Here is a 26571-nt window from a genome sequence, read left to right as displayed (position 1 = left end):
TAGAAACATAAAAATATTATAACTACCCCTTTTCACATTTCCAGTCATAGAGTAGTACCACAGTATGAGTCATAATACCCATAACACCTAGTGGTCAAACAGGGAAATGATTCCAATCATTTTCCCACCATAAATCTTTCCCTTAGTGGATTTTAGAAATCGGTAAACTAAGGGCTGTGTTTCGTGTAGGCTTAACCTGGCATGACGTTTTGAGAACCATATAAATCTCTCAAGGACAAGGTGTCTTATCAATATATTTGCCTGTATTTACCTGCACAAAAACAAAATGCTAATTCATGCTAATGTCACTATCATAAAGAACTACAAATGCCATGACAATCTGGACAAGACTGCCAAATCTAGGCAAAGGTGAGAATCTCTGGATGAACCATTGTTAGCTAAATGTAGTAATGAATATATTGGCAACATTTCTTTAAACAGAGAATTCTATGAACTGTCTTGTGCAAATTTTAAATTGACACAATATCTGTTAGCAAAGGTGTCAGCTGGAGACGACGTGCAGGAGCTTGCAGGGATTTGTAGTTTTGCATGTCTACTTTGACATTAATTAGCATTTTTCGATTCTGAGCGTAAATAGATCTGAATATATTGATAAAGTCACCTTGTCCGTGAGAGATTTACATGGTTATCAAAACGTCACACCAGGGTAAGCCTACATGAAACACAACCCTTATTTGAAGTGTTTCTAAAAATCCCCTATGGTGGAAAATGAATGATTGGAACTATTTCCCTGTTTGACCACTAGGTTTTATGGTTATTATGACACCTCCACTGTGGAGCTCTATTGTCCCTGCATTTACAATGAATGCAAAGTCAGAAAGTAGAACATATAAAAGCAGTCTTTCCTATATTGTGAGAATGAAGTCTACGCTGTAAGTGAAATCTGCTTGGTGTTACGTGTTTTCTTGTTCTCTGTTTATTATAGTGACCGGTGTCTGAGTTGTCACAGTGAGTGCAGACAGGTCGTCTAATTGCCGTGTTAAAAACTGACCTCAGTCTGGTAATAATTAGATGACTCTGCCGCAAAAAGGATGCAAGAGAAATATAAGCATGAAAACATGCCATTAAGCAAAATAATGAGAGCGCAAAATGAACGACCATAGTTACTAATAGTCACTGCTCGCTGTAGCGCTAAGTTTGACAAACAGCACACTCAAGTGTTCTGACAATTAATGAGGCCATAACGATGATGTTAAAGTTGGTGTGTTTGTATAAATGGCAAGTAGATGTGCTTGTTATTCTCCCAGACATTTTGTTATTGGATCCATCTACAGTCAAATTAAGACTTAAACCAACAAGCTAGAATATTAAATATGTATATGTTAAACGTAGATATTTATACATTATGGTGGGACTAGGTGTGTCTGCAAGGCAAATGTTTACAATGCACCTCATCAGTCAAACAACAGATATATTGAAGTATCAGGTAACATAGAACTAGAACCATGTCTGAGCATGTCTGTCTGTGTATGTATGGTGCATAAGTGTATCTGTGTGTATATTAGAGAACCGTGCATTTCAAGGTTTCAGACTGTGGGTTTGTCGGTGTCTCAGTCTTAGTCAGAAAGAACACCGTAAGATTTGTTCACGTATTACTTTAAGCTCTGTCAAACCAGAAAGGCCAATTTTACAGAAGCTCTTTCCTCAAGTTCCAGTCACTCATAAAAGCCAAACACAACAACTAAACATTTCTCTTCCTCAGCTTCCCTTCAAGCAAACTCTCAAACAAACGACCATGCTTGTTGTCGAGTCTGTCCCATGAAATATTTGGCTTCCAGCATTGATCAAGTAGAACAAGGCTGTCTGTGATGATTATTGACTTCATGACAAGTGGCCTCCAACCTCTACGCCCCAAGGCCTCCTGGGCGGTGTAGTTTTTCTTAAGGCGAGAGGTTGCCCAACAGGTCTGGGGTGAGGTACCCTATGGGCATGACGGGCAGGGGCTTGGAGGGAGGTTGTGGGGAACAGGTAGGGGACCTCTGGGGGGAAGGGGGGTTGAGGAGAAGGCTGTGCTGGAAATCAACATCCTGAACCACAGTGTAGTCTGATACAGGGGGAGGAACTGAGCAGGGGGGGAGTCAGGAAGGATGTAGGGGGACTGGTAGTCCCCTAGGAGGGTGGTAGCAGGAAGATAGGCCTCCTGGTGGGGCTTGCTCTCGGCAGAAGGTGGGGGGAAGGTGTGGTAGACCTCCCCAGGTGAAGAGGGGTCAGGGGTGCTCATCTGCCGGCCACTGCTCTCTGTCGTGTAGCCCCCTGCCTCAGGAGCAACCACCAGCAGCTGAAACTTCAGCTTGTTTGTTCTCCTCTCCTCCTCTTCCTCACTCTCCTCCTCTCCCCCCTCCATTTTTCCCTTCTTATCCTTCTTTGTTGTTGGAGTGTTCTCCGGGGCTCCGACCTGCTGGCCTGGCGAGAGCACCACACCTCCGGTGGGCGTCACATCGCTGACCTGGGCATAGAAGTCCATGTTAACCCAGCTCTGAGGGCCTCCCAGCTGGGTCTGGACCAGGTGCCTCTCCCCTCCCTCTGGAGGTAAGTCTGGAGCCTGGAGCCCGGGGCATGGGACCTCCAGCACATCTAGGGATGGGGTGCTTGAGTGGCTACAGTTCCCCAAGCATGGCTCAACTTTGTTGGGTTGGCAGGACAGGAGGGCAGCCATTAACATCAGGGTCTCCTGGTCAGGCAGCTCTGGATCATAGGAGCTGGCCCGGCCAGAGTCATCATCAGGGATACTGAGAGAGGGAGGGAGAGAGAAAGAGAAAGAGGGACAGAGGGAGGGAGAGAGGGAGGGGGAGAGAGAAAGAGGAAAGAGAGAGAGAGGAAGGGGTGGAAGGGGAGAGAGAGTTACCTGGAGGTACCATTCCAGATCTCATAGCTAGCTACTTTAACGCTGCTCCATGCAGAGGCTCCTGTAGACTGACACTTTCCTAGTATCATTTCAGAATAGTTTCACTGAACAAAGCCTGCTCCATCCTATACCTGAGGCCATGAAAGCAGCCATGGTTTGTGTGGTGGTTGTTGTGACCCAGCAGTCTCTGTGAGTCTGAGCTCTGGTTGTCCTTCTCCCCAGGCTCAGGCTCGTCTGCGTCCAGCTCGATGAACTCCACCCAGGGCACGTCCTGGTACAGGTCCGGGGGGTAGGAGTGGAGAGCCCCCATACCAGGTCCACTCAGGATGAAGTTCAGCTCGTCCAGCTTTCCCTTCTGGATGGGGTGTGACAGAGGGAGAGACATGACATTTGAAATGTCATTATTCTTTTGGAACTTCTGTGAGTGTAATAGTTATTGTACATTTTTATTATCTACTGTCTTTTTTTCACACCTTTATTTAACCAGGTAGGCTAGTTGAGAACAAGTTCTCATTTACAACTGCGACCTGGCCAAGATAAAGCATAGCAGTGTGAACAGACAACAACACAGAGTTACACATGGAGTAGACAATTAACAAGTCAATAACACAGTAGAAAAAAAAGGGGAGTCTATATACATTGTGTGCAAAAGGCATGAGGAGGTAGGCGAATAATTACAATTTAGCAGATTAACATTGGAGTGATAAATGATCAGATGGTCATGTGCAGGTAGAGATACTGGTGTGCAAAAGAGCAGAAAAGTAAATAAATAAAAACAGTATGGGGATGAGGTAGGTAAAATGGGTGGGCTATTTACCGATGGACTATGTACAGCTGCAGCGATCGGTTAGCTGCTCAGATAGCAGATGTTTAAAGTTGGTGAGGGAGATAAGTCTCCAACTTCAGTGATTTTTGCAATTCGTTCCAGTCACACGCAGCAGAGAACTGGAAGGAAAGGTGGCCAAATGAGGTGTTGGCTTTAGGGATGATCAGTGAGATACACCTGCTGGAGCGCGTGCTACGGGTGGGTGTTGCCATCGTGACCAGTGAACTGAGATAAGGCGGAGCTTTACCTAGCATGGACTTGTAGATGACCTGGAGCCAGTGGGTCTGGCGACAAATATGTAGCGAGGGCCAGCCGACTAAAGCATAGAGGTCGCAGTGGTGGGTGGTATAAGGTGCTTTAGTAACAAAACGGATGGCACTGTGATAAACTGCATCCAGTTTGCTGAGTAGAGTATGAGAAGCTATTTTGTAAATGACATCGCCGAAGTCGAGGATCGGTAGGATAGTCAGTTTTACTAGGGTAAGTTTGGCGGCGTGAGTGAAGGAGGCTTTGTTGCGAAATAGAAAGCCGATTCTAGATTTGATTTTGGATTGGAGATGTTTGATATGAGTCTGGAAGGAGAGTTTACAGTCTAGCCAGACACCTAGGTACTTATAGATGTCCACATATTCTAGGTCGGAACCATCCAGGATGGTGATGCTAGTCGAAGCGTGCAGGTGCAGGCAGCGAACGGTTGAAAAGCATGCATTTGGTTTTACTAGCATTTCAGAGCAGTTGGAGGCCACGGAAGGAGTGTTGTATGGCATTGAAGCTCGTCTTGCTATGGCAATGTTAACATATGTTTCCCATGCCAATAAAGCCCTTGAATGAGTGGAAAAGAGAGAGAGATAGAGCCCACCACACAATAAATACTCATACAAAACCAGTTACACATAAATTAAAAACACAAGTCCAAATCCTCCTCCACAGTAACTAAACACAACAGCCTCTGAATACCCCATATACTCAAAAACAGATCAGTATTGTTGACAAGTTTATAATAGGCAAACTCAACAATTAGTCTCACTGAAAACATTCCCTCCAGCATTCCCACCACATCCACAGACCCCTGTCCCCGAATACTGTTCTTTCAGGTCTTCCATATCGCTAATTTTGCTGCCCCTAACACAAAATTAAGCAACACAACTACACCCTTTTGACTGAACCTGTACTTTGGCCCAAATATATACAGTTGGGAAGAGAACCTCTCCCAATGTTGAGAACCAATTAGTGATCAGGTCAATCATCCCGACCAACCTGGGACAGATGTGCCAGAGTTTCAGACTCAGCACAGAATGGACACCCCTCCCCAACAGTAGGATCCAGGTGTACCAGATGTATATTGGTGGCTATGGCTCCATGTATTATCCTCCATTGGAGGTTATCAATAGGCAGTTTATATAATGATCGCCAACAGCCTTTTGGGGAGGCACCTAGACCAAGCACACCCGCCCACCTCGTCGATTTCACCCCTTCCAGGAAAGAGGCATGGGACACCTTTACACATATTCTGTACATGGCCTTCTTTCCCACCTCCTTGAACTCCCCCAGCTCCGGGGTATCGAAGGAAAGCAGCATCCCCATGTCCTCCTCAAATGCCCTCGCCGCAGCACTAGCAATCAGTGCAGGAAACACAATCCAGACCCTCCTTCCACCGATCAGAATTGGAAGTGTCAGTCACATACTGCAGATGAAGCACTGGCAAGGAGTCATAGACCTCAGCGACGACCTTCCTCAGTAGGCGAGATGATCGGATCCCCGCTCTTTCTCCCAGCTCCTCCAACAATCTGCTCCTGCTCCGCATCAGATGACCCAGCTTGGTACACCCCACACCTAACAGGCATGAACGTAGGCTAGCTGAACCCAGAACACAGGACTGGATGGCAGTGTTGTGAAAAAGAGGCTCTTCAAAAAAAACACATCCCTGGTGGCGTGCAGGCGTTACGGGACTTGACAAGAACCCTCCAAGCCTGCATAACACACTCATAAAATGGAGTCAGGCCAGGCAAATCACCCCCCTCCAGCTTTAAGAGGAAAAGGTGCTTTTCTAAGCCCAAACAGCCTGCTCTCCTAATCAATATGTAGGCTGTTTTGACCCAGCTAGAACCGTCTCTGGCTGCTTGAAGTGGGAAAGCCATGATCCTAGAGGAAATGTCCATCAGGCCTTGCCCACCCTCATGCAGTGGCAGGTACAGGGCTGCAGCTTTAATCCAGTGTTGTCCAGACCAGAAGACATTGACAAGGGTCCTCTGAAGCTCTTGTATCAGACCCTTGGTGGCTGCAAAATCATTAGTCTGTGCCACAGGGTAGAGGCAGCAAGATTATTAGCTACCAGGACCCTTCCCCTATAAGACAGCTGGGGCAGCACCCATTTCCATCTTGACAGTCTGGCACACACTTTCTCCAATATACCCTCCCAGTACTTTTTCTGAAAGACATTGGAGCCTAGAAAGAAAAACAAAGTCTTCATCCCATCTCTGCCCCCCTGGTAACCGTGGAGCGTACCCCGACTGAAGCTGACCTGCCCATAGCGCTTCACTCTTTCCCCAATTAACTCTAGCTGAGGAGACCCCCTCATACACCTTTAGAGCGTTTGAGAGAACCTTAACATCCTCACCCCCTGTAATAAAAACTGTCACATCATCTGCATACGCAGACAGTGCTATCGTGGGACCCTTCATTACACCTGGCACAGAGAAACCAGTAAGCTTCGCCCTTAAAAAACAAACATTGGTTCAATCGCCATATAACTGCCCTGAAATTGGGCATCCCTACCTGATGCCCCTTTGGACAGGAATGGGGCAACTCAAACCACCCCCCACCTTCACCATACACGAGGCCCCAGCATACAGTAAATTCATCCAAGTCAAAAAAACATCCCCAAACCCAAAGGCTTTCATTGTTTTGAACATGTACTGGTGGTCCACACGATCAAAAGCCTTCTCCTGATCCAAAGAAAGTAAACCCACATTTACATCAGACAGTTTACAAATGTCTAAAACATCTCTTATCAGAAACAAGTTGTCAACAATAGAGCGATCAGGTACACAGTAGGACTGGTCCTTGTGGATCAACAATCCCAGATACTCTTTCAACCTGTTTGAGAGACATTTAGAAACAATTTTGTATTCAGCGCACAGCAAAGCAACAGGTCTCCAATTTTTTATGAGAGCAAAATCCCCATTTCTGGCAACACTGAAAGCACTGCACAGGATACAGGAAGAGAACCCTCATGAAAAGATTCACACACCACTTCATAAAAATCCTCCCCAATAGACCCCCAAAAGTGCTTATAAAACTCAGATGGTAAACCATCAATGCCAGGGGCTCGGCCTGTTGAGAGCTGCATAACTGCTGTGGACAGCTCTTGCAGTGTAATGTCAGAGTCCAATGTGACTCTGTGCTCAGGTCCCAATTGAGGAAGACCGTGTAACAACTGTTCAGTACACAGAGAGTCACAATCCTCCGCCTTATAGAGGGCAGAGTAGAAATCCACGACATGTTGACACATTTCACTGTCATCCGTGGTCACCTTCCCATCAGAGAGACGAAGGCAGACCATATGTTTCAATGTCGACTGTCCTAGGTTTAAAAAAGGCGCTAGGAGCATCCATATCCTTGAGGGAAGCGAAACGAGACCTAATCAAGGCACCCTTCACTCTTTCATGCAGAAAGGACCTCAGTTCATGTCTCTTGTCCCGTAAGTTCATGACTAGTCCAGGGTTGTTCTGAGTGAGCAGCTTCAATTCAATAGATTTGATGTCCTGTTCAAGGGCCTTGATAGTCTCTAACTTCAGTTTGAGACAGAGCAGTATACTGTTGACAAAATAATCGCATTTGGCCCTTCCCAACCTCCCACCATTGTCTCAAGGACTCAAAATTCCCTTTTGTAACCCTCCATTTTCCCCAAAACAACAAAAACCTGCCACAAAACATGACATCATGTATCAATTTAACATTAAAATACCAGTAAGGTGATGACCTTCGTGGACAGGACAAGTGAATATCAACAGTAACAATATGATGATCAGAGAAACCCACAGGAGTAATGTCACACCTTCCAACCCTACTACAGTAGTGGTCAGATACATACAACCTGTCTAACCTTCCAACCCTACTACAGTAGTGCTCAGATACATACAACCTGTCTAACCTACCAACCCTACTACAGTAGTGATCAGATACATATAACCTGTCTAACCTTCCAACCCTACTAGAGTAGTGATCAGATACATACAACCTGTCTAACCTTGCTGCACTGACACAACCTTCATGAACTTTTAGCCATGTGTACTGCCTAACTTTTGCATTCCTTACTCTCCACACATCAGAAAGCTCAAACTCAGTTAATAGACCAGACAGGCAAGTGGCTGACCGCAGGAGTGGTTCTTCAGAGGTGCGATCAACAGTAAAATCCACTGTACAGTTCCAGTCCCAAACTAAAACCATACTCCCCTCTTGGTCACACTGTCTTAAGGCTTCCTTTATTTGATCAAAAACAACAATACGAGTCCTCACCAGCTGTTATCATATCAAAAGAGATATCCATATCCTTCTCCTGATCCTCCTCAGCTGAGGCCACAGACCCCTGACTCCCCTCTACCACATCCCTTTCAACACTCCACACTTGCACCTCATCACTCGTACCAGGGATCTCCTCCACTACCTGGGAGACTAGCCCCACCTGAACCCCATTACTCGTAGTGGGCATCTCCTCCACTACCTGGGAGCCTAGCTCCACATGAACCCCCTCCTGTACCCCATTACTCATAGTGGGCATCTCCACCCCTACCTGGGAGCCTAGTTCCACATGAACCCCCTCCTGTACCCCATTACTCATAGTGGGCATCTCCTCCACTACCTGGGAGATTAGCTCCACATGAACCCCCTCCTGTACCCCATTACTCATAGTGGGCATCTCCTCCACTACCTGGGAGCCTAGCTCCACATGAACCCCCTCCTGTACCCCATTACTCACAGTGGGCATCTCCACCCCTACCTGGGAGATTAGCTCCACATGAACCCCCTCCTGTACCCCATTACTCACAGTGGGCATCTCCACCCCTACCTGGGAGATTAGCTCCACATGAACCCCCTCCTGTACCCCATTTCTCACAGTGGGCATCTCCTCCACTACCTGGGAGATTAGCTCCACATGAACCCCCTCCTTTACCCCAGCACTCGTACTGGGCACCTCCCCACCAGTCTGAGGAGCTGGCTCTTCAGATCCATCCTTACTTTCTACAACAATATTTTTCTGCTGCATAACATTTCCCTCTAATACAAGTTGCAACTCCGTGCCTTCAATACAGACAACTTGTTCCTCAGCAACAGGTGTTTGTGGCTGCTCAACCGCTGTCGGTCCACCTCTCCCTACATCAGTGGGCCCAGGCGTTACGATGACCACCTGCGCCCCTCCCTCGGCCTTCTCCCTTTTCGGGCAAGCATGTCGCTTATGACCAACATCCCCACACTCAAAACACCGTTGACTAGCCGTACTAGTATAAGCCATATACAGCCTATTGTCATACTTGATTTTAAACGATAACTCTCAAGTCTGCTCTGGTGAGTCCAAAACCGTAAACACCTGTTGCCGAAACGACATAACCTGTTTCAACGCTGGGTGTTTGCAACCCAACGGCGCAATAACTTGCGCTCCAATAGCTCATTTGGAATAAACGGCGGTACATTTGAAATCGTTACCCTTGTTGACGGAGAAAAAAAGCGACGTAACTTGAATAAACATTTCTTTAAGAAGTACGCCATGCTCAACCATATGATCAACCAGACGCTCTTCTTTAAGAAGTACGCTATGCTCAACCATCTGATCAACCAGACACTCTTCTTTAAGAAGTACACCATGCTCAACCATACGATCAACCAGACGCTCTTCTTTAAGAAGTACACCATGCTCAACCATCCAATCAACCAGACGCTCTTCTTTAAGAAGTACGCTATGCTCAACCATACGATCAACCAGACGCTCTTCTTTAAGAAGTACGCTATGCTCAACCATACGATCAATCAGACGCTCTTCTTTAAGAAATACACCATGCTCAACCATCCAATCAACCAGACGCTCTTCTTTAAGAAATACGCCATGCTCAACCATACGATCAATCAGACGCTCTTCTTTAAGAAATACGCCATGCTCAACCATCCAATCAACCAGACGCTCTTCTTTAAGAAGTACACCATGCTCAACCATCCAATCAACCAGACGCTCTTCTTTAAGAAGTACACCATGCTCAACCATCCAATCAACAAGACGCTCTTCTTTAAGAAATACGCCATGCTCAACCATCCAATCAACCAGACGCTCTTCTTTAAGAAGTACACCATGCTCAACCATCCAATCAACCAGACGCTCTTCTTTAAGAAGTACACCATGCTCAACCATCCAATCAACCAGACGCTCTTCTTTAAGAAGTACACCATGCTCAACCATCCAATCAACAAGACGCTCTTCTTTAAGAAGTACACCATGCTCAACCATCCAATCAACAAGACGCTCTTCTTTAAGAAGTACACCATGCTCAACCATCCAATCAACAAGACGCTCTTCTTTAAGAAGTACACCATGCTCAACCATCCAATCAACAAGACGCTCTTCTTTAAGAAATACCACCATCGCTTTATTCATCCGTGACGCATAAGCAACATTCTCATATCCTACCTTCTCTCCTACATCGACCAGAAACTCCTCCACAGTGACAGTAGCTTCAGTAACATCCTTGCCAAACTCAGGGTAATTTCGATACGAAAAACAAAATACTTAATTCTACCACAACAAAAATATAAAAAAATAACCTTAATCATGCACAGAAGAAAACAAAAAATGGCACCAAGAAAGAGAAAACCGAAAGAAAGTTCTGAATATCTAACTCTACACAACACACGCACTCTTTCGCTCATTCAATTCCCAGCATGCACCAAACACTCCAAGCATGCAGAGAGAGAGAATAGGTTTGAGACAAAAGAAAGGGAGAGTGAGTGTGGGTGTGAGAGACAGAGAAAGAGGGACAGTGAGTGTATGTATGTGTTAGAGGGAGCGAGGTAGGGAGAGTGAAGCAGTGAGTGAGTGAGAGAGAGAGGGAGATAATGTCAGAAGTTTAAATACACCAAAGCCAAGGAGTATGTACACAATTCACAATTCCTGACATTTAATCCTAGTAAAAATTCCATGCCTTAGGTCAGTTAGGATCACCACTTTATTTGAAGAATGTGAAATGTCAGAATAATAGTAGAGGGGAATGATTCATATATCACATTCCCAGTGGGTCAGAAGTTTCCTTACACTCAATTAGTATTTGGTAGCATTGCCTTCAAATAGTTTAACTTGGGAAAAACGTTCCAGGGTAGCCTTCCACAAGCTTCCCACAATAAATTGTGTGCATTTTGGCCCATTCCTCCTGACAGAGCTGGTGTAACTGAGTCAGGTTTGTAGGCCTCCTTCCTTGCACACGCTTTTTCAGTTCTGCCCACAAACTTTTTATAGGATTGAGGTCAGGGCTTTGTGATGGCCACTCCAATACCTTGACTTTGTTGTCTTTAAGCCATTTTGCCACAACTCTGGAAGTTGTCCATTTGGAAGACCGATTTGAGACCAAGCTTTAACTTCCTGACTGATGTCTTGAGATGTTGCTTCAATATATCCACATAATTTTCCTTCCTCTTGATGCCAACTATTTTGTGATGTGCACAAGTCCCTCCTGCAGCAAAGCACCCCACAACATGATGCTGTTACCCCCATGCTTCACTGTTGGGATGGTGTTCTTCGGCTTGCAAGCTTTCCCCTTTTTCCTCCAAACATAACGATGGTCATTATGGCCAAACAGTTCTATTTTTGTTTCATCAGACCAGAGGACATTTCTCCAAAAAGTATGACCTTTGTCCCCATGTGCAGTTGTAAACCGTAGTCTGACTTTTTTTATGGCAGTTTTGGAGCAGTGGCTTCTTCCTTGCTGAGCAGCCTTTCAGGTTATGTCGATATAGGACTCATTTTACTGTGGATATAGATACTTTTGTGCCTGTTTCCTCCAGCATCTTCACAAGGTCCTTTGCTGTTGTTCTGGGATTGATTTCCACTTTTTGCACCAGAGCACGTTCATCTCTAGGAGTCAGAACGCGTCTCCTTCCTGAGCGGTATGACGGCTGCGTGGTCCCATGGTGTTTATACTTGCGTACTATTGTTTGTACAGATGAACGTGGTACCTTCAGGCATTTGGAAATTGCTCCCAAGGAGGAACCAGACTTGTGGAGGTCTACAATTGTTTTTCTGAAGTCTTGGCTGATTTCTTTTGATTTTCCCATAATGTCAAGCAAAGAGGTACTGAGTTTGAAGATAGGCCTTGAAATACATCCACAGATACACCTCCAATTGACTCAAATGATGTCAATTAGCCTATCAGAAGCTTCTAAAGCCATGACATAATTTTCTGGAATTTTCCCAGCTGTTAAAGGCACAGTCAACTTAGTGTATGTAAACTTCTGACCCACTGGAATTGTGGTACAGTGAATTATAAGTGTACATAATCTGTCTGTAAACAATTGTTTGAAAAATGACTTTCATGCACAAAGTAGATGTCCTAACCAACTTGCCAAAACTATAGTTTCTTAACAATACATTTGTGGAGTGGTTTTAATTTAAATGTAATTTTAATGACTCCAACCTAAGTGTATGTAAACTTCCGACTTCAACTGTGTATTTGTGTTTTAAGCAGGTATATAAAAAAAGAAGAGAATACATATTTTAAGTAATGTTTCAATTGCAATTCTGGCTCTAGGTAAAACAAGTCAAATAAATACATAAATGATGTATGTGAATATATGTGGCTATGAGAAGTGTAATGTGTATGACAGGGATTATGTGCAACATGTTGAGTGTGTAAGGACCCATTTCTATTTTGTATACAGCAGTACTGTGTATTGAAGACAATTTTCCCCTCTGAAACATTCAACTTCATCCTATGCTGGCATTATCACTCTCCATTAGGGTAGCAAAGGGTCAGAAAATTTCCAGGAAATATTCCATGGGAAGATAAGCCTGAGAATTTTGCTTAAATTCAGCAAAAAAAAATAGCTTATAACAGTTGACCTTTTTTAGTGGGATACACATAAGTCAAATTTAGGTCTTTGGGCATATTTTGGTTAAACTATCCCCAATTCAATGGAATTACAACCCTCTGCATGTACAGTGCATTCTTCCATCACATGTACAGCTGATTCTCAAGATCTTGCACACTAATGAGATGCTTTTGAGCCCACACTACTACACTGTCTGAGCCAAGGACTACATGCTTTCTGGTAAGTTTTGATTACAATACTGGGTGGGTTGAATATATTTTATGACATACATTATTATTTGTTAACTAGTAAATAGTAGCCTACAGCAGTGTATTTAAATAATTTCTAACTTGTTAACAATTTCTGCTAGTTATTTTTTGCTACCATGTGGGTTTTTAGCTTGCTTGAGCCTGCTAACTGAGGAGTGTAATTCACCTGTTTCCATACATGTTTCATTTTAAAAATACGTATCTTACAAAGCAGTTGTTTAATCTAACTGCTTAACTATTTATCTGTACATGGAATTGTATTGGGTTTTGTTAAAAATGTTTAAAAAAAATCTTTATATGAAAATGCCACAGGCACTATCTGATGTGTGGAGACATTAGACTGCAGAAAATGTAGAAGGAAAAGCTGTGTATATTTGCAAAGATTGTGCCAAATCATATGTGAAGAATGCAACACAGATGCAGAATCATCTGGCCAAGTGCATAAAGTTCCCTCAGCGCTCACAATAAGCAACCTCTGACAAAAGTCCCTCTTCTATTCGAGGTGAAAATTATTAAATCAGGCACCTTATCGATAGCAACAGCTCATGGTCCTCCTGGAATCAATAGTTTTTTTTGACTCAAGGAACATCGTCAGATAAATAGTGATGAATGTATCGCTCGAGCTGTGTATGCAACTGGTTCACCTCTGATGCTCACAGTCAATGTGTATTGGGAGAGATTTCTGAATCTTCTTCGCCCAGCACGCACCCCTCCAACCAGACATGCTTTATCTACTCATTTGCTGGATGCAGATTTCAACAGAGTTTAAGTGAAGGTCAAGCAAATCATAGAGAAAGCAGAGTGTATTGCAATCATTTCTGATGGGTGGATGTTTGTTGGCAAGGAATAATTAACTACATCATCTCCACCCCTCAACCAGTATTCTACAAGAGCAGAGACACAAGGCACCACAGACATAACGGTCCCTACATTGGAAATGAGCTGAAGGCAGTCATTAATGACCTTGTACCACAGGAGGTTTTTGCACTGGTGACAGACAATGCTGCAAACATGGGTAGACCAAACAAGGCTGCTTGTTCTACCCTCACATCACACCCATTGGCTGTGCTGCCCATGCATTGAATCTGCTCCTCAAGGACATCATGGCACTGAAAATAATGGATATACTCTACAAGAGAGCCAAGGAAATGGTTAGGTATGTGAAGGGTCATCAAGTTATAGCAGCAACCTACCTCACCAGGTTGCTGGTGAGGTAGCAGATTCACTTGGTGCTGGTGAGCACCAAGTGAGAAGAATAAGAGCACCACATTGAAGCTGCTCAGCAACACCCATTGGAGTCTCTCCAAGAAATGGCCATATCACAGTCTGCCGATATGGACAGCCCCATCAAGAGGATCCCCCTGGATGATGTATTTTGGGAGAGAGTGGTAAGCAGCCTGAAACTCCTGAAACCGGTAGCAGTTGTCATTGCACGGATTGAGGGAGACAATGCCATCCTGTCTGGTCTGATGTTCAGACTCTGCTTGCAGATGTAAGAGAAGAAATATGTACTGCCCTGCCCACTTCACTGTTGCTCCAAGCAGAGGAAACTGCAGTTCTGAAATACATCAAAAAGCGTGAAGACTTCTGCCTGAAGCCCATACACACTGCAGCACACATGTTGGACCCCAAGTATGCTGGAAAGAGCATGGTGCAGAGATCAACAAGGCCTATGGTGTCATCACTACCGTGTCTCGCCACCTTGTCCTGGATGAGGGCAAGGTTCTTGGCAGTCTGGTAAAGTACACTTCCAAGCAAGGGCTTTGGGATGGAGATGCAATATGGCAGTCGTGCCAACATATCTCATCAGCCACCTGGTAGGGACTTTGTGGATCTGAGGCTCTTTCCCCTGTTGTCTCTATCATCCTCCAAATCCCACCAACATCAGCCGCCTCGGAGTGCAACTGGTCCTTGTTTGGGAACACACACACCAAAGCACTCAACAGGCTGACCAATACAAGGGTTGAAAATTTGGTGGCCGTCCGGGCAAATCTTTGCCTTTTTGAGCCTGACAACGAGCCATCCTCAACAAGGTTGGAAAGTGACAGTGAAGATGAGGCCTTAGAGTCTGATGTTCAAGACGTGGACATTGAGGAGGTCCAGGGAGAAGACATGGAAGCCTGAGAGGAAGACAACCAAAGCTTTTGTTTCTAGACTATCATTTTAAATATGTATGTTGAGAACGTTTTTGGGAGATGCGATGGATCATTGGGGATCATTCAATATTCCATTTCTTTTGTTGTTCAGTGAAATCATCCCATGTTTAGAGTCAACTCATTTAATTAAAGTTAAATTTGTAACTAAATATGTATTTTTCTATTGGAAGGATTTAATCATTTACAATTATGTCTACTTATGATAAGGTAAAATGTTTATGTTTCTGTCTCCATATGATATGGTAAATATATCCAATGCAAAAACCATCTACATTTAAATGGTATTAATATTAATTTGCATATATTTCCGTTAATTCCTACGGAAAGTTTCCACCTGAATATTCCCCAAAATGTGCAACCCTACCCTCCATCTTATCAATTGTCTCTAAATTGTAAAGTATACAATATGTTGTACCGTATATGCTGTTGTCCTAAGATCCAGTCCTTAAAATAGTATAAGAGCATCTTGAACTCTAACCACTGAAAAGTATAGTGGAGCAGAGAGAGTTTATAAATTGGCTATAAAAAAACTCCATGCATTTCCAAGGACAAAATTGATGGTCTTTGCGTTTCATTGCCAAGCCCTCATGTGTACCCACAAAGCCTATTATTATAGTAATATCAATAATTTAGATTCTATTTCTATGTGCGTGCCCTGGTAATTTCCAGTCCTATCATATTACTGTGTTTTATTTCCTCTTCATAGGGACACAGTGGTTTCCTCTTCATAGGGACACTGAGTGGTTTCCTCTTCATAGGGACACAGTGGTTTCCTCTTCATAGGGACACTGAGTGGTTTCCTCTTCATAGGGACACTGAGTGGTTTCCTCTTCATAGGGACACTGAGTGGTTTCCTCTTCATAAGGACACAGTGGTTTCCTCTTCATCGGGACACTGAGTGTTTTTTCTTCGTAGGGACACTGAGTGGTTTCCTCTTTATATGGACACTGAGTGGTTTCCTCTTTATATGGACACTGAGTGGTTTCCTCTTTATATGGACACTGAGTGGTTTCCTCTTTATATGGACACTGAGTGGTTTCCTCTTTATATGGACACTGAGTGGTTTCCTCTTTATATGGACACTGAGTGGTTTCCTGTTTTATATGGACACTGAGTGGTTTCCTCTTTATATGGACACTGATTGGTTTCCTCTTCATATGGACACTGAGTGGTTTCCTCTTTATATGGACACTGAGTGGTTTCCTCTTTATATGGACACTGAGTGGTTTCCTCTTCATAGGGACACTGAGTGGTTTCCTCTTTATATGGACACTGAGTGGTTTCCTGTTCATAGGGACACTGAGTGGTTTCCTCTTTATATGGACACTGAGTGGTTTCCTGTTCATAGGGACACTGAGTGGTTTCCTCTTCATAGGGGCACTGAGTGGTTTCCTCTTCATAGGGACACTGAGTGGTTTCCTCTTTATATGGACACTGAGTGGTTTCCTGTTCATAGGGACACTGAGTGGTTTACTTGAGCTACTGTACAAGTGGTGGGGTTGTTTGAAATGTACATGTTCCTCATCAACAGCAGCCCACATCCCATTTCATCAGCACACCAACACAATGACACCTGGTCACAACCACACATCCTCCTCCCCTTAGCTCGTATCTCTAGAGCATATAAAATCAAATATTCTTGGTCACATGCTTCGTAAAGAACAGGTGTAGACTAACAGTGAAATGCTTATTTACGGGCCCTTCCCAACAATTGAGAGAGAGAGAGAAAATAGAGAACTAATATAAAAGTAATAATAAAAACACAACAAGTAATCTCTTATAGTATGTCATTGTTCAACTTCCTACTCAAACCATGTTTTGAATTAACTTCAATGTGGATTATGTGTTTTCATCATATGTACTTGCACATATGGCTTATGATACGCTACATAACCAAAATTATGTGGACACCTGCTCTTCGAAAATCTCATTCCAAAATCATGGGCAATAATATGGAGTTGGTCCCCCCTTTTCTGTTATAGCCTCCACTCTTCTGGGAAGGCTTTCCACTAAATGTTGAAACATTGCTGCGGGGACTTGCTTGCTTTTAGCCACAAGAGCATTAGTGAGGTCGGGCACTGATGTTGGGCCATTAGGCTTGGTTCATATTCGGCATTCCAATTCATCCCAAGGGTGTTTGATGGGGTTGTGGTCAGGGCTCTGTGCAAGCCAGTCAAGTTCTTCCACACCGAACGACAAACCATTTCTGTGTGGATCTTGCTTTGCACGGGGGCATTGTCATGCTGAAACAGGATATGGCCTTCCCCAAACTGTTGCCACAAAGTTGGAAGCACAGAATCGTCTAGAATGTCATTGTATGCTGTAGAGTAAATGTTTCCCTTCACTGGAACTAAAGGACCTAGCCTGAATCATTAAAAACAGCCTCCTCCACCAAACAGTCCACGTGTAATCACGCCAGACCAGGAGCCCCACATCTGGCTTTTTAACCTGCGGGATAGTGGTGGGGTTATGGTATGGGCAGGCATAAACTACGGAAACAAACACAATTACACTTAATTGATGGCAATTTAAATCCAGAGAGATACTGTGACAAGATCCTGAGGCCCATTGTCGTGCCATTCATCCGCCGCCATCACCTCATGTTTCAGCATGATAAGCCACGGCCCCATGTCGCAAGGATCTGAACACAATTCTTGGAAGCTGAAAATGTCCCAGTTCTCGCATAGCCTGCAAACTCACGAGACATGTCATTCATTGAGAACGTCTGGGATGCTCTGGATCGACGTGTACGACAGCATGTTCCAGTTCCCGCCAATATCAGCAACTTCGCACAGCCATTGAAGAGGAGTGGGACAACATTCCATGGCCACAATCAACAGCCTGATCAACTCTATGTGAAGGAGATGTGTCGCACTGCATGAGGCAAATGGTGGTCACACCAGATACTGACTTTTTCTAATCCACACCCCTACCTTTTTAAAGGTATCTGTGACCAACAGATGCATATCTGTATTCCCTGTCATGTGAAATCCATAGATTAGGGCCTAATAAATGTATTTAAATTGACTGATTTCCTTATATGAACTCTAACTAGGTAAAATCTTTGAAATTGTTGCATGTATATTTTTGTTGAGTACAATAATCTGTAATGCACTCTGAGCCATATCAATTCATACTTGTTTGTACATCCTAAATAGTTGATCACACCTACTCAAAAGACAAACGCACGCACACACGCAGTGTTTGTTGTCTTACCTTAAGCAGTGCTGGATCTATCCCTTTGATTTTGGGTGCAGGGACAGGAGGCAGCAGAATCACCATCAATCTGAGAGGAAGAGTAAGAGGAAGAGATGAGATGAAGATGACTGTGTGTGTGTGTGTGTGTGTGTGTGTGTGTGTGTGTGTACATGCCTGTGTGTGTGTGTGTGTGTGTGTGTGTGTGTGTGTGTGTGTGTGTGTGTGTGTGTGTGTGTGTGCATGCCTGTGTGTGTGTGTGTGTGTGTGTGTGTGTGTGTGTGTGTGTGTGTGTGTGTGTGTGTGTGCGCGCATGCCTGTGTGTGTGTGTGTGTGTGTGTGCGCGCATGCCTGTGTGTGTGTGTGTGTGTGTGTGTGTGTGTGTGCGCATGCCTGTGTGTGTGTGTGTGTCCTCACCTCTGCTGCTGAGAGAAGATGATGAGCATGAGGAGAATGGCCACACCCACAGCCCCGAAGATCAGGACCAGAGTCACAGGGAACGTTGACTCTAGAACAGGATCATCATCATCAACTTAATCATCATCATCATCATCTTCATCACGGCCATCATCATCATCATGGACCATCATCATCATCATGGACCATCATTATCATCATCACCACCAACATATCTTATAATGAAGAACACTAATTTAACCATTGTCATTATACAGTGATACTATCTTATCCTTGCACAAGATGGCTGCCATGTTTGTTCCCAGGGACGGCAGTTGAAAAATCTGGCTAAAATGGGCACTTTTACAGTAATGATGATTAATGTGCACTGTCTCTGTAAAACTACATTTAATAGTGTAAACAACACCGCCCCTCCTCTTCCCTCTGCCTCAACATGAACCACTCTGTCTGACTCCACCCAGACCCCGCTCTACCACGCCCTGCCTGGCCCCAACCTGCCCTGCCCGAACCCACCTGACCCCCAACCTCTCACCTTTATTGGGAATCTCTGGCACGTGGACAAAGATGACATCACTGAACTCCCCAAAGTTATTGAAGGCCCTCATTGCACAGTGCACACGCACCTCGTACGCCTCTCCTGTCTGAAGGCCGTAGATAGACTGCTGGGTGCCAAACTCATGCTCCAACTGAGAGAGAGACGGGGAAGAGGGAGACATGGGAAAAAACATTCGTAAGAGAGGAATATGATGTAAAGCTATGAAATGTCCAAATAAAAAGTGATTATGTCTCAGAGTAAATGTGTTTCTATATACAGTCTTCTGTGCCACAAACAAACTTGGTACTGTCGCCGATTGAGGCAGTCAACAACAGAATCTCTCCACTTGTTTGTGTCTATGAGAGATTGATCTGTCAGTGACCTTCCCTGGCCTTGCCCTCTAACTCCTCTGACCCCTGCCCCTCATTAAGACCCTGTTTTCCCAGAAGGCCTAGCTCTGGCTTCCGCTACGGCCCCATCAAAGCTACAGAGGCAGCTGGGTAATAGGCCGTCAGGGTGTGTGTGTGTGTGTCCCTGTGACTCACCACTTTCCAGTGTGAGCTGTTCCTCCTCCTGTACTGGACTTCATACACCAGTGTCAACCATCCAACGGATACGTCGGCCGAGGGCGGGGGTTCCCAGCTCGCCATGATGTCATAGTTCAGGCCCGACCGGCTGATGTTCAGCAGCGTCCAATTCAGAGCCACTGGCGGGTCAGGGTGCACTGGCAGGGACGAAAGGGCATAGGTCAGTATATGAATGACTGGCCAATAAATGACCAATAGTGTAAAGTGGTTTCCTTCTCCATATGCATTATGCACTGATGAGACAAGTCAACCAATTTAGAATTGTCTTCAACATAAACCTCAATTGGTTTAATCATGTGTTTTTGAGCTGGACTGGGACAAAGCCAGCCTGTACCCCTTGTGGCTCCCAGGACCAAAATCTCACGTTCCGCTGCTAGTCTATAGACCAGGGGTCCCCAACTACATTCAGCCGCCGGCAGATTGTTTCTTGAGCGGAGGGTCGAGGGGCCAGAACATAATTATAAATTACTTGTACACTGCAAATGGACCGCAATAAGCCCAAACAGATACAGTATTTGACTAAATATAATAATTTCAAACCTTGATTACATTGGGATATGTTCACATGTGTCTCTATGGGAAGACTTGGGAACAGATTTCCTACATCACTTTGAGCTGATTTCCTGGTGATTTTTTTCCTGATGTATTTTCTGTCCAACAATAAAATGTTTTAACTCAATTATTTATTTAAGAGTTAATTTATTTACTTTCACATGGGGGGCCAAATAAAATCATCCGGGGGCCAAATAAAATCATCCGCGGGCCGCCAGTTGGGGAACCCTGCTATAGAAAATGTCTATCACACTGTCTACCTTACATTAGAAGAGCATGTCTGACACCCGTCAGTGTACCTGTATCCACTAGTCCAGTCGGTGTGAAACCTCTGAATAATAACAACAGCTGCTGCTACGATCAATCATTATCATCGGTTCTATTCTGACTAAGGATTGTCCACCCCTAACCCGGAGCATGGTCTGACATTGACCAACATGCAACAGGACAATGCTGTTGTCCTAGTATTTCTGATAACGTGTTGGCCCTCTCGGCCTTACGGCTCCTGGTCCTCCTGGGAACCCAGTGTGCTTACAGGTTTTCATTTCAACCCAATTACTTCTGTCAACATGATTTAACGAAACAGTAATCAACCCCTCATCCCACGTCATGTTTGGATGGCCCCTCAACCAATCAGGTAGATGAACGCAACAAAGTGTTAAAGTCAACTGCCCCTGATGATGTCAAGACTGAGACTTGATGACAATTGTGTATTTCAAACAGTCAAGTTCTGGATTTTTAAAAGACATCAGTTGCTTCCAGAAAATGAACAGGGATTTCATTGAGAACCCCACTCAGTAGGTAAGCCAGTCAGGCCCATTCAGATTCCTCAGTTCTGCATCTGGGCATAAAGAAGTGTCTAGGGGCTATCAACTAAGTGTTGTTAAGTACAACAGTCCATATTAGCATGTCTCTGTTGTGCCCTCACCAATGTCCTGCAATTCGAAGCACAAGGTATCGTAGGTTTTGTTCTGGCTTTCAGAGTGGAGCCGCACACAGTATTTGATCCAGATAACTGTGTTGTTCTTATTAAAGAAACACTCGTTCCTCACAGAGGAGGAGTAGTCAGGGCACTCCTTCCATTCCTTCGTCAAGTCATTCCTAAGGGAGAGAGAGAGGTATTTTACAGGTCTATTATGCAAATATACATTTTAGAGGTATATGTAGGCATCCTCTCAAGTAGGGGTGTGCCGAGTACCCGGACAAAACGAGTATCGGAACGGATATGGAGAATTTTCAGAATACAATTATGACGCAAGTACCATTTATTATTATCCGTGATCAGAAAAAAAAACACGTCCAAGTAAGTAAATCACATTTAAATCACACTTCCTGTTCTTTAAATAATGTATAATGAGATCGGCACACCCCTACTCTCAAGTCCCCATCGGTCATTGATAAAGAGAGAATAGAACTTAAACAATAAACATCTATCTCTCTCTGCTCACTTCTTCCAGTACTGGATTTGCAGTGCTCCGGGTTCCGTGAGATTCTGGAAGCTTCCGGGACTCCACCAACACCTAAACGTCTCCTGTTCCCTGGACTTACACCCAGTCAAATGAGGAGCCTGGACAGAGGGATCTGAGAGAGAGATTTTTATATTGAAAAATACCTTTATTTGCCCAGTAGTTTGATTTCAGCACAATCTTTAATTCTGAGAGAGAGAGAGAAAGAGAGAGAGAGAGAGAGAGAGAGAGAGAGAGAGACAGACTTCAATGATCACAGAGAAGCAAACTAACAAAATAACATGGGCTACTGCATAAGACAAGACACAGTATGTGACTCCATCTGTGGTGTGGATCAAATCTTTCATTAGGAGAAATATGCAGGCCTCTGGGGTGTGGACTTGGAACAAACTTTGATATGGGGTGGAACTGAGTGTAATTGAGTTTGTGCTTTCCTCTGGGTTGAGACAGGGAGAAGCAAAGCATTTCATACAACAGTTAATCAATGGCTGTTCATACATATACATTCCAAACCCCTGCTAGCTGTGCTCTGTGCATTTCAATCAGACAGAGCAACCCCTGCTAGCTGTGCTCTGTGCATTTCAATCAGACAGAGCATTACTACTGTAGAAAACAGTGACATTTTGAGTCATCAAATCTTGGTAGCGGGGCACCTGAGTGTAACCTAAATATACAGTTTTCTACTCTGTTTTTCCATTGCCACTTCTCTTCGATCCCTCATCAGCCACTTCTCTTCCTCTACCCCCTCCACACCCCCACCGGCCCATCCTCTACCCCCTCCACACCCCCACCGGCCCATCCTCCCTTCCTCTACCCCCTCCACACACCCCCCACCAGCCCATCCTCTAGTCCCTCCAAACCCCCACCGGCCCATCCTCCCTTCCTACCCCCTACACACACACACACACACACCCCCACACACCCCCACCGGCCCATCCTCCTTCCTCTACCCCCCCCCCCACTCAGCCCCCCACCCTGCCCATCCTCCCCTCTACCCCCTCCACACCCCCACCGGCCCCCTCCCACCTCCACCTCCACACACCCCCACCCCCACCTGCCCATCCACCACTCACACACACCCCCACCACACATGCACACACACACACACACACACACACACACATCACAGCGCCTCTTCAACCCAGGAGGCACGGCTTGTCACCCATCACAAACTTCTACAGATCTTCCTGGCGGGCTACACCCCTCCACCGCCTCACCGTAAGGCTCCCATCCTGCACCCTTCCTCTAGCCCCTCCACACCCCCACTGGCCCATCCTCCCTTCCTCTAACCCCTCCAGCACCCCCCATCCGGCCCATCCTCCCTTCCTCCACCTCCTCCACACACCCCCACCTGCCCATTCTCCCTTCTTCCACCCCCGCCACACCCCCATCCTCCCTTCCAGCGAGTTTGTCATCCAGTTGTGAGGCTCTGGGTTTGGCACAACCATAAATAAGGGTCTGAAGGTGCCATTGATTTCTGCTCTCCCCTACTGAATGCAGCACAAAACCCAGAACCCACACAAAGTTATCTACTCTCATAAACATGTCTACTAAAATCTTCAAATACTAGCCATTTCAATGAAAATGTACTTGTACATTTTTTGTTTGTGGAAATGCTTTGCATTTGATAAGTGGCAATATCATCACCATCACAACCATTATCAACATGGAACATACACTACATGACCAAAAGTATGTGGACACCTGTTTGAACATCTCATTCCAAAATCATGGGCATTAATATGGAGTTGGTCCCCCCTTTGCTACCTCTACTCTTCTGGGAAGGCTTTCCACTAGATGTTGGAACATTGCTGCTGGGAATTTCTTCCATTCAGCCACAAGAGCATTAGTGAGGTTGGGTACTGATGTTGGGCAATTAGGCCTGGCTCGCAGTTGGTGTTCCAATTGAACCCAAAGGTGTTCGATGGGGTTGAGTTCAGGGCTCCGTGCAGGCCAGTCAAGTTCTTCCACACCAATCTTGACAAACCATTTTTGCATGGACCTCACTTTGTGCACGAGTGCATTGTCATACTGAAACAGGAAAGGGCATTCCCCAAACTTTTGCCACAAAGTTGGAATCACAGGATTATCTAGAATGTCATCGTATGCTGTAGCGTTAAGATTTCCCTTCACTGGCACAAAGGAGCCTAGTCCGAACCATTAAAACAGCCCCAGGCCATTGTTCCTCCTCTACCAAATGTTACAGTTGTCAGATATGTATTCGGGCAGGTAGCGTTCTCCTGGCATCCGCCAAACCCAGATTTGTCCGTCTGGACTGCCAGATGGTGAAGCGGGACTCATCACTCCAGATTAGTCAGCACTCGGCAGTCCCGTTCTGTGAGCTTGTGCGGCCTACCACTTCTGAGCCGTTGTTGCTCCTAGACGTTTCCACTTCACAATACCAGCACTTACATTTGACCTGGGCAGCTCTAGAGGGCAGAAATTTGACGAACTGACCTGGTGAAAGGTGGCATCCTATGATGGTGCAACATTGAAAGTCACTGAGCTCTCCAGTAAGGCCATTCTACTGCCAATGTTTGTCTATGGAGATTGCATGGCTGTGTGCTCGATTTTATACACCTGTCAGCAACGGGCGTGGCTGAAATAGACAAATCCACTCATTTGAAATGGTGTATTTGGATACTTGTGTGTATATAGTGTATTTCTCAGTTTCTTTGTGGTGTTAAATACATGTACATACTGCATTCAGGTTTTATGTGAATATGGGCCTACATCTCCTATTTCAGTGCATTCCTCTCTCTCGCCGTCTCTTTCTCTCTCTCTCACACCAAGGTCGATCTGTTGCTCCCTGCACTCTGTTATTTCAACCCTCCCTAACTCCCACCCCTCGAATTCCAGCTGCCACAATCAGAGTTACCGCAGACCTGGAAAGCCATGAGGCCACAACCTATAGCAAGGAGAATGGCCTACAAGTCAAGTCAACTCAAAGTTTATTTGTCATTCCGTAATCACATGGCACAACACAGTAAAATAAAATGCTTACTTGCAGGTTCACTCTCGACAGGGTGCATAACAAGAAGTAATAGTTATAATAAAATAAATATAAATACAGAAATATAAATACAGTGAGGCACTTAAACAATGTTTGTTTTTGTGTGTTTGTATGTTTGGGCATATGTGCTGAGAGTCTGAGAGTCTGCAAGGAAACTGTTGGTGTGCAGGTGGTCAGCAGTCATTATGTAGATAATGACCGTACCATCTAAACCGTTGTCACATATCTTTTCCATAACCAATTTTTTTTTATTTTCAGCTGTTTGAAGCTGGTGTACAAAACTGAAAGTAAAAGACGCAAAAAGTCAATTGTGGAACGGGAAGCATAGAAATAGCATATCTACCGCTTCTTAGATTTACTTTCAATTACAAATCTATAACTTACATATCTATGTGAATTTGGTTGGGTTGGCCAAAAAGTTACATATTGAAGCTTTAAGATACTCGGAGTTCAATATTAATTTTAAAAAATCTAACCCCTGCCAACTGAAAGATTTGATTAATGGTAGAGATTCATCGAAGAAAACACGTACAGATGTAGGATCTTAATTTGAGACAGTTTTCTATAACAAGAATATAATCCTGCTGCAACAGGAAATGTGAATTATTATGTGTATTAAAAATGTATGGACATTTTTGTAGGGGTTGATACATTTTTCATTAGGGCAAATCAAGTCTGACATTTCTATGTGGAAATTACAAACTTTAGAAGCCTTTTTAAAACTCAAATACACGTTTGTATGTCCTGCTTTGCAGGATAATTCTCAGCAACAAAAGAGTGATCAAATTAAGATCCTCCATCTGCATCTTAAAACAACTTGCCAAGGCAATTACTGTAAAGCTAAACTAATAGGCGAAGCATGAATGGAAATATTACATTAAAGACCCTTCCCAAACGGATTAAAGAAACATAGACGTCTGAACTGTAAATTGTTTACGAATGTCAAATCATGACTTTTTCTCTCAAAATGTATCAAAACTGACTAAGATCAAATAAATCTGAGTCATGATACAATAATAATAATAATAATAATAGTAATAATAAGGCCCCGTCAAAAGAAAGTGTACTCCATCATAGCTTGTGTACTAGGCTAAGTAAGTGAAAGGATTGTGATGAATTAATGCTGAAGTTGTAAAGTTGTAAGTGGTTTTATATAAAAGTGTCTGCTAAATTTCCATATAATGAGGCAATTCTCCACTAATCTATCACCAACGGGACACATCTATCCAGCCTCCCAGCCGTAAAGTGAGTCAGATGTGAAAGGTCCGAGGTGAAACGGTCTCCTGCATGCTCATTCAAACCTTTGATGTGTACATTTTTGACAACTAAAGGTCCAGAGACCTTTGTCTGTAGCTTTTTGTGATGTCATCTACCGCCAGGTACAAAATTATTGGCACACTTGATGAAGATGAGCAAAAAAGGACAAATAAATAATTCTCTCTCTCTCTCACTCTCTCTCTCAAACAGTGTTTGCCTGCATTTCTTCCTCCATACAGCGTAGCTAGGAAACAAGAGCCAGACTCACTGCCCAGATGTCAGCTTTGGTCATCATGCATCATACAGACCCTCACCAGTCAAAATAAATCACTTTATGGGAGTACCAAAGCTGCCTGGTGACTAGTG

The 26571-nt window shown here is 44.4% G+C and overlaps 1 protein-coding gene across 1 annotated transcript in view; it reads right to left on the bottom strand.

The window, feature by feature from the left end:
* Positions 1 to 1608: 1608 nt before the first annotated feature.
* LOC112262593 (growth hormone receptor) overlaps positions 1609 to 26571 on the bottom strand; it is a 43986-nt gene continuing 19023 nt past the window's right edge. The window contains 9 exon segments of the mRNA XM_042331380.1: positions 1609 to 2069; positions 2072 to 2750; positions 2998 to 3221; positions 18400 to 18469; positions 18796 to 18886; positions 19328 to 19481; positions 19876 to 20054; positions 21398 to 21570; positions 21918 to 22050. Of these exon segments, the coding sequence (XP_042187314.1) occupies positions 1902 to 2069; positions 2072 to 2750; positions 2998 to 3221; positions 18400 to 18469; positions 18796 to 18886; positions 19328 to 19481; positions 19876 to 20054; positions 21398 to 21570; positions 21918 to 22050 (1871 nt within the window). The 3' untranslated portion in view covers positions 1609 to 1901.

Source organism: Oncorhynchus tshawytscha, linkage group LG12 (assembly GCF_018296145.1).
Source record: "Oncorhynchus tshawytscha isolate Ot180627B linkage group LG12, Otsh_v2.0, whole genome shotgun sequence".
Lineage (NCBI taxonomy): Eukaryota > Metazoa > Chordata > Actinopteri > Salmoniformes > Salmonidae > Oncorhynchus > Oncorhynchus tshawytscha.
Note: the sequence above shows the minus strand (reverse complement) of the source record. Positions and strands in the feature narration are given on the sequence as shown.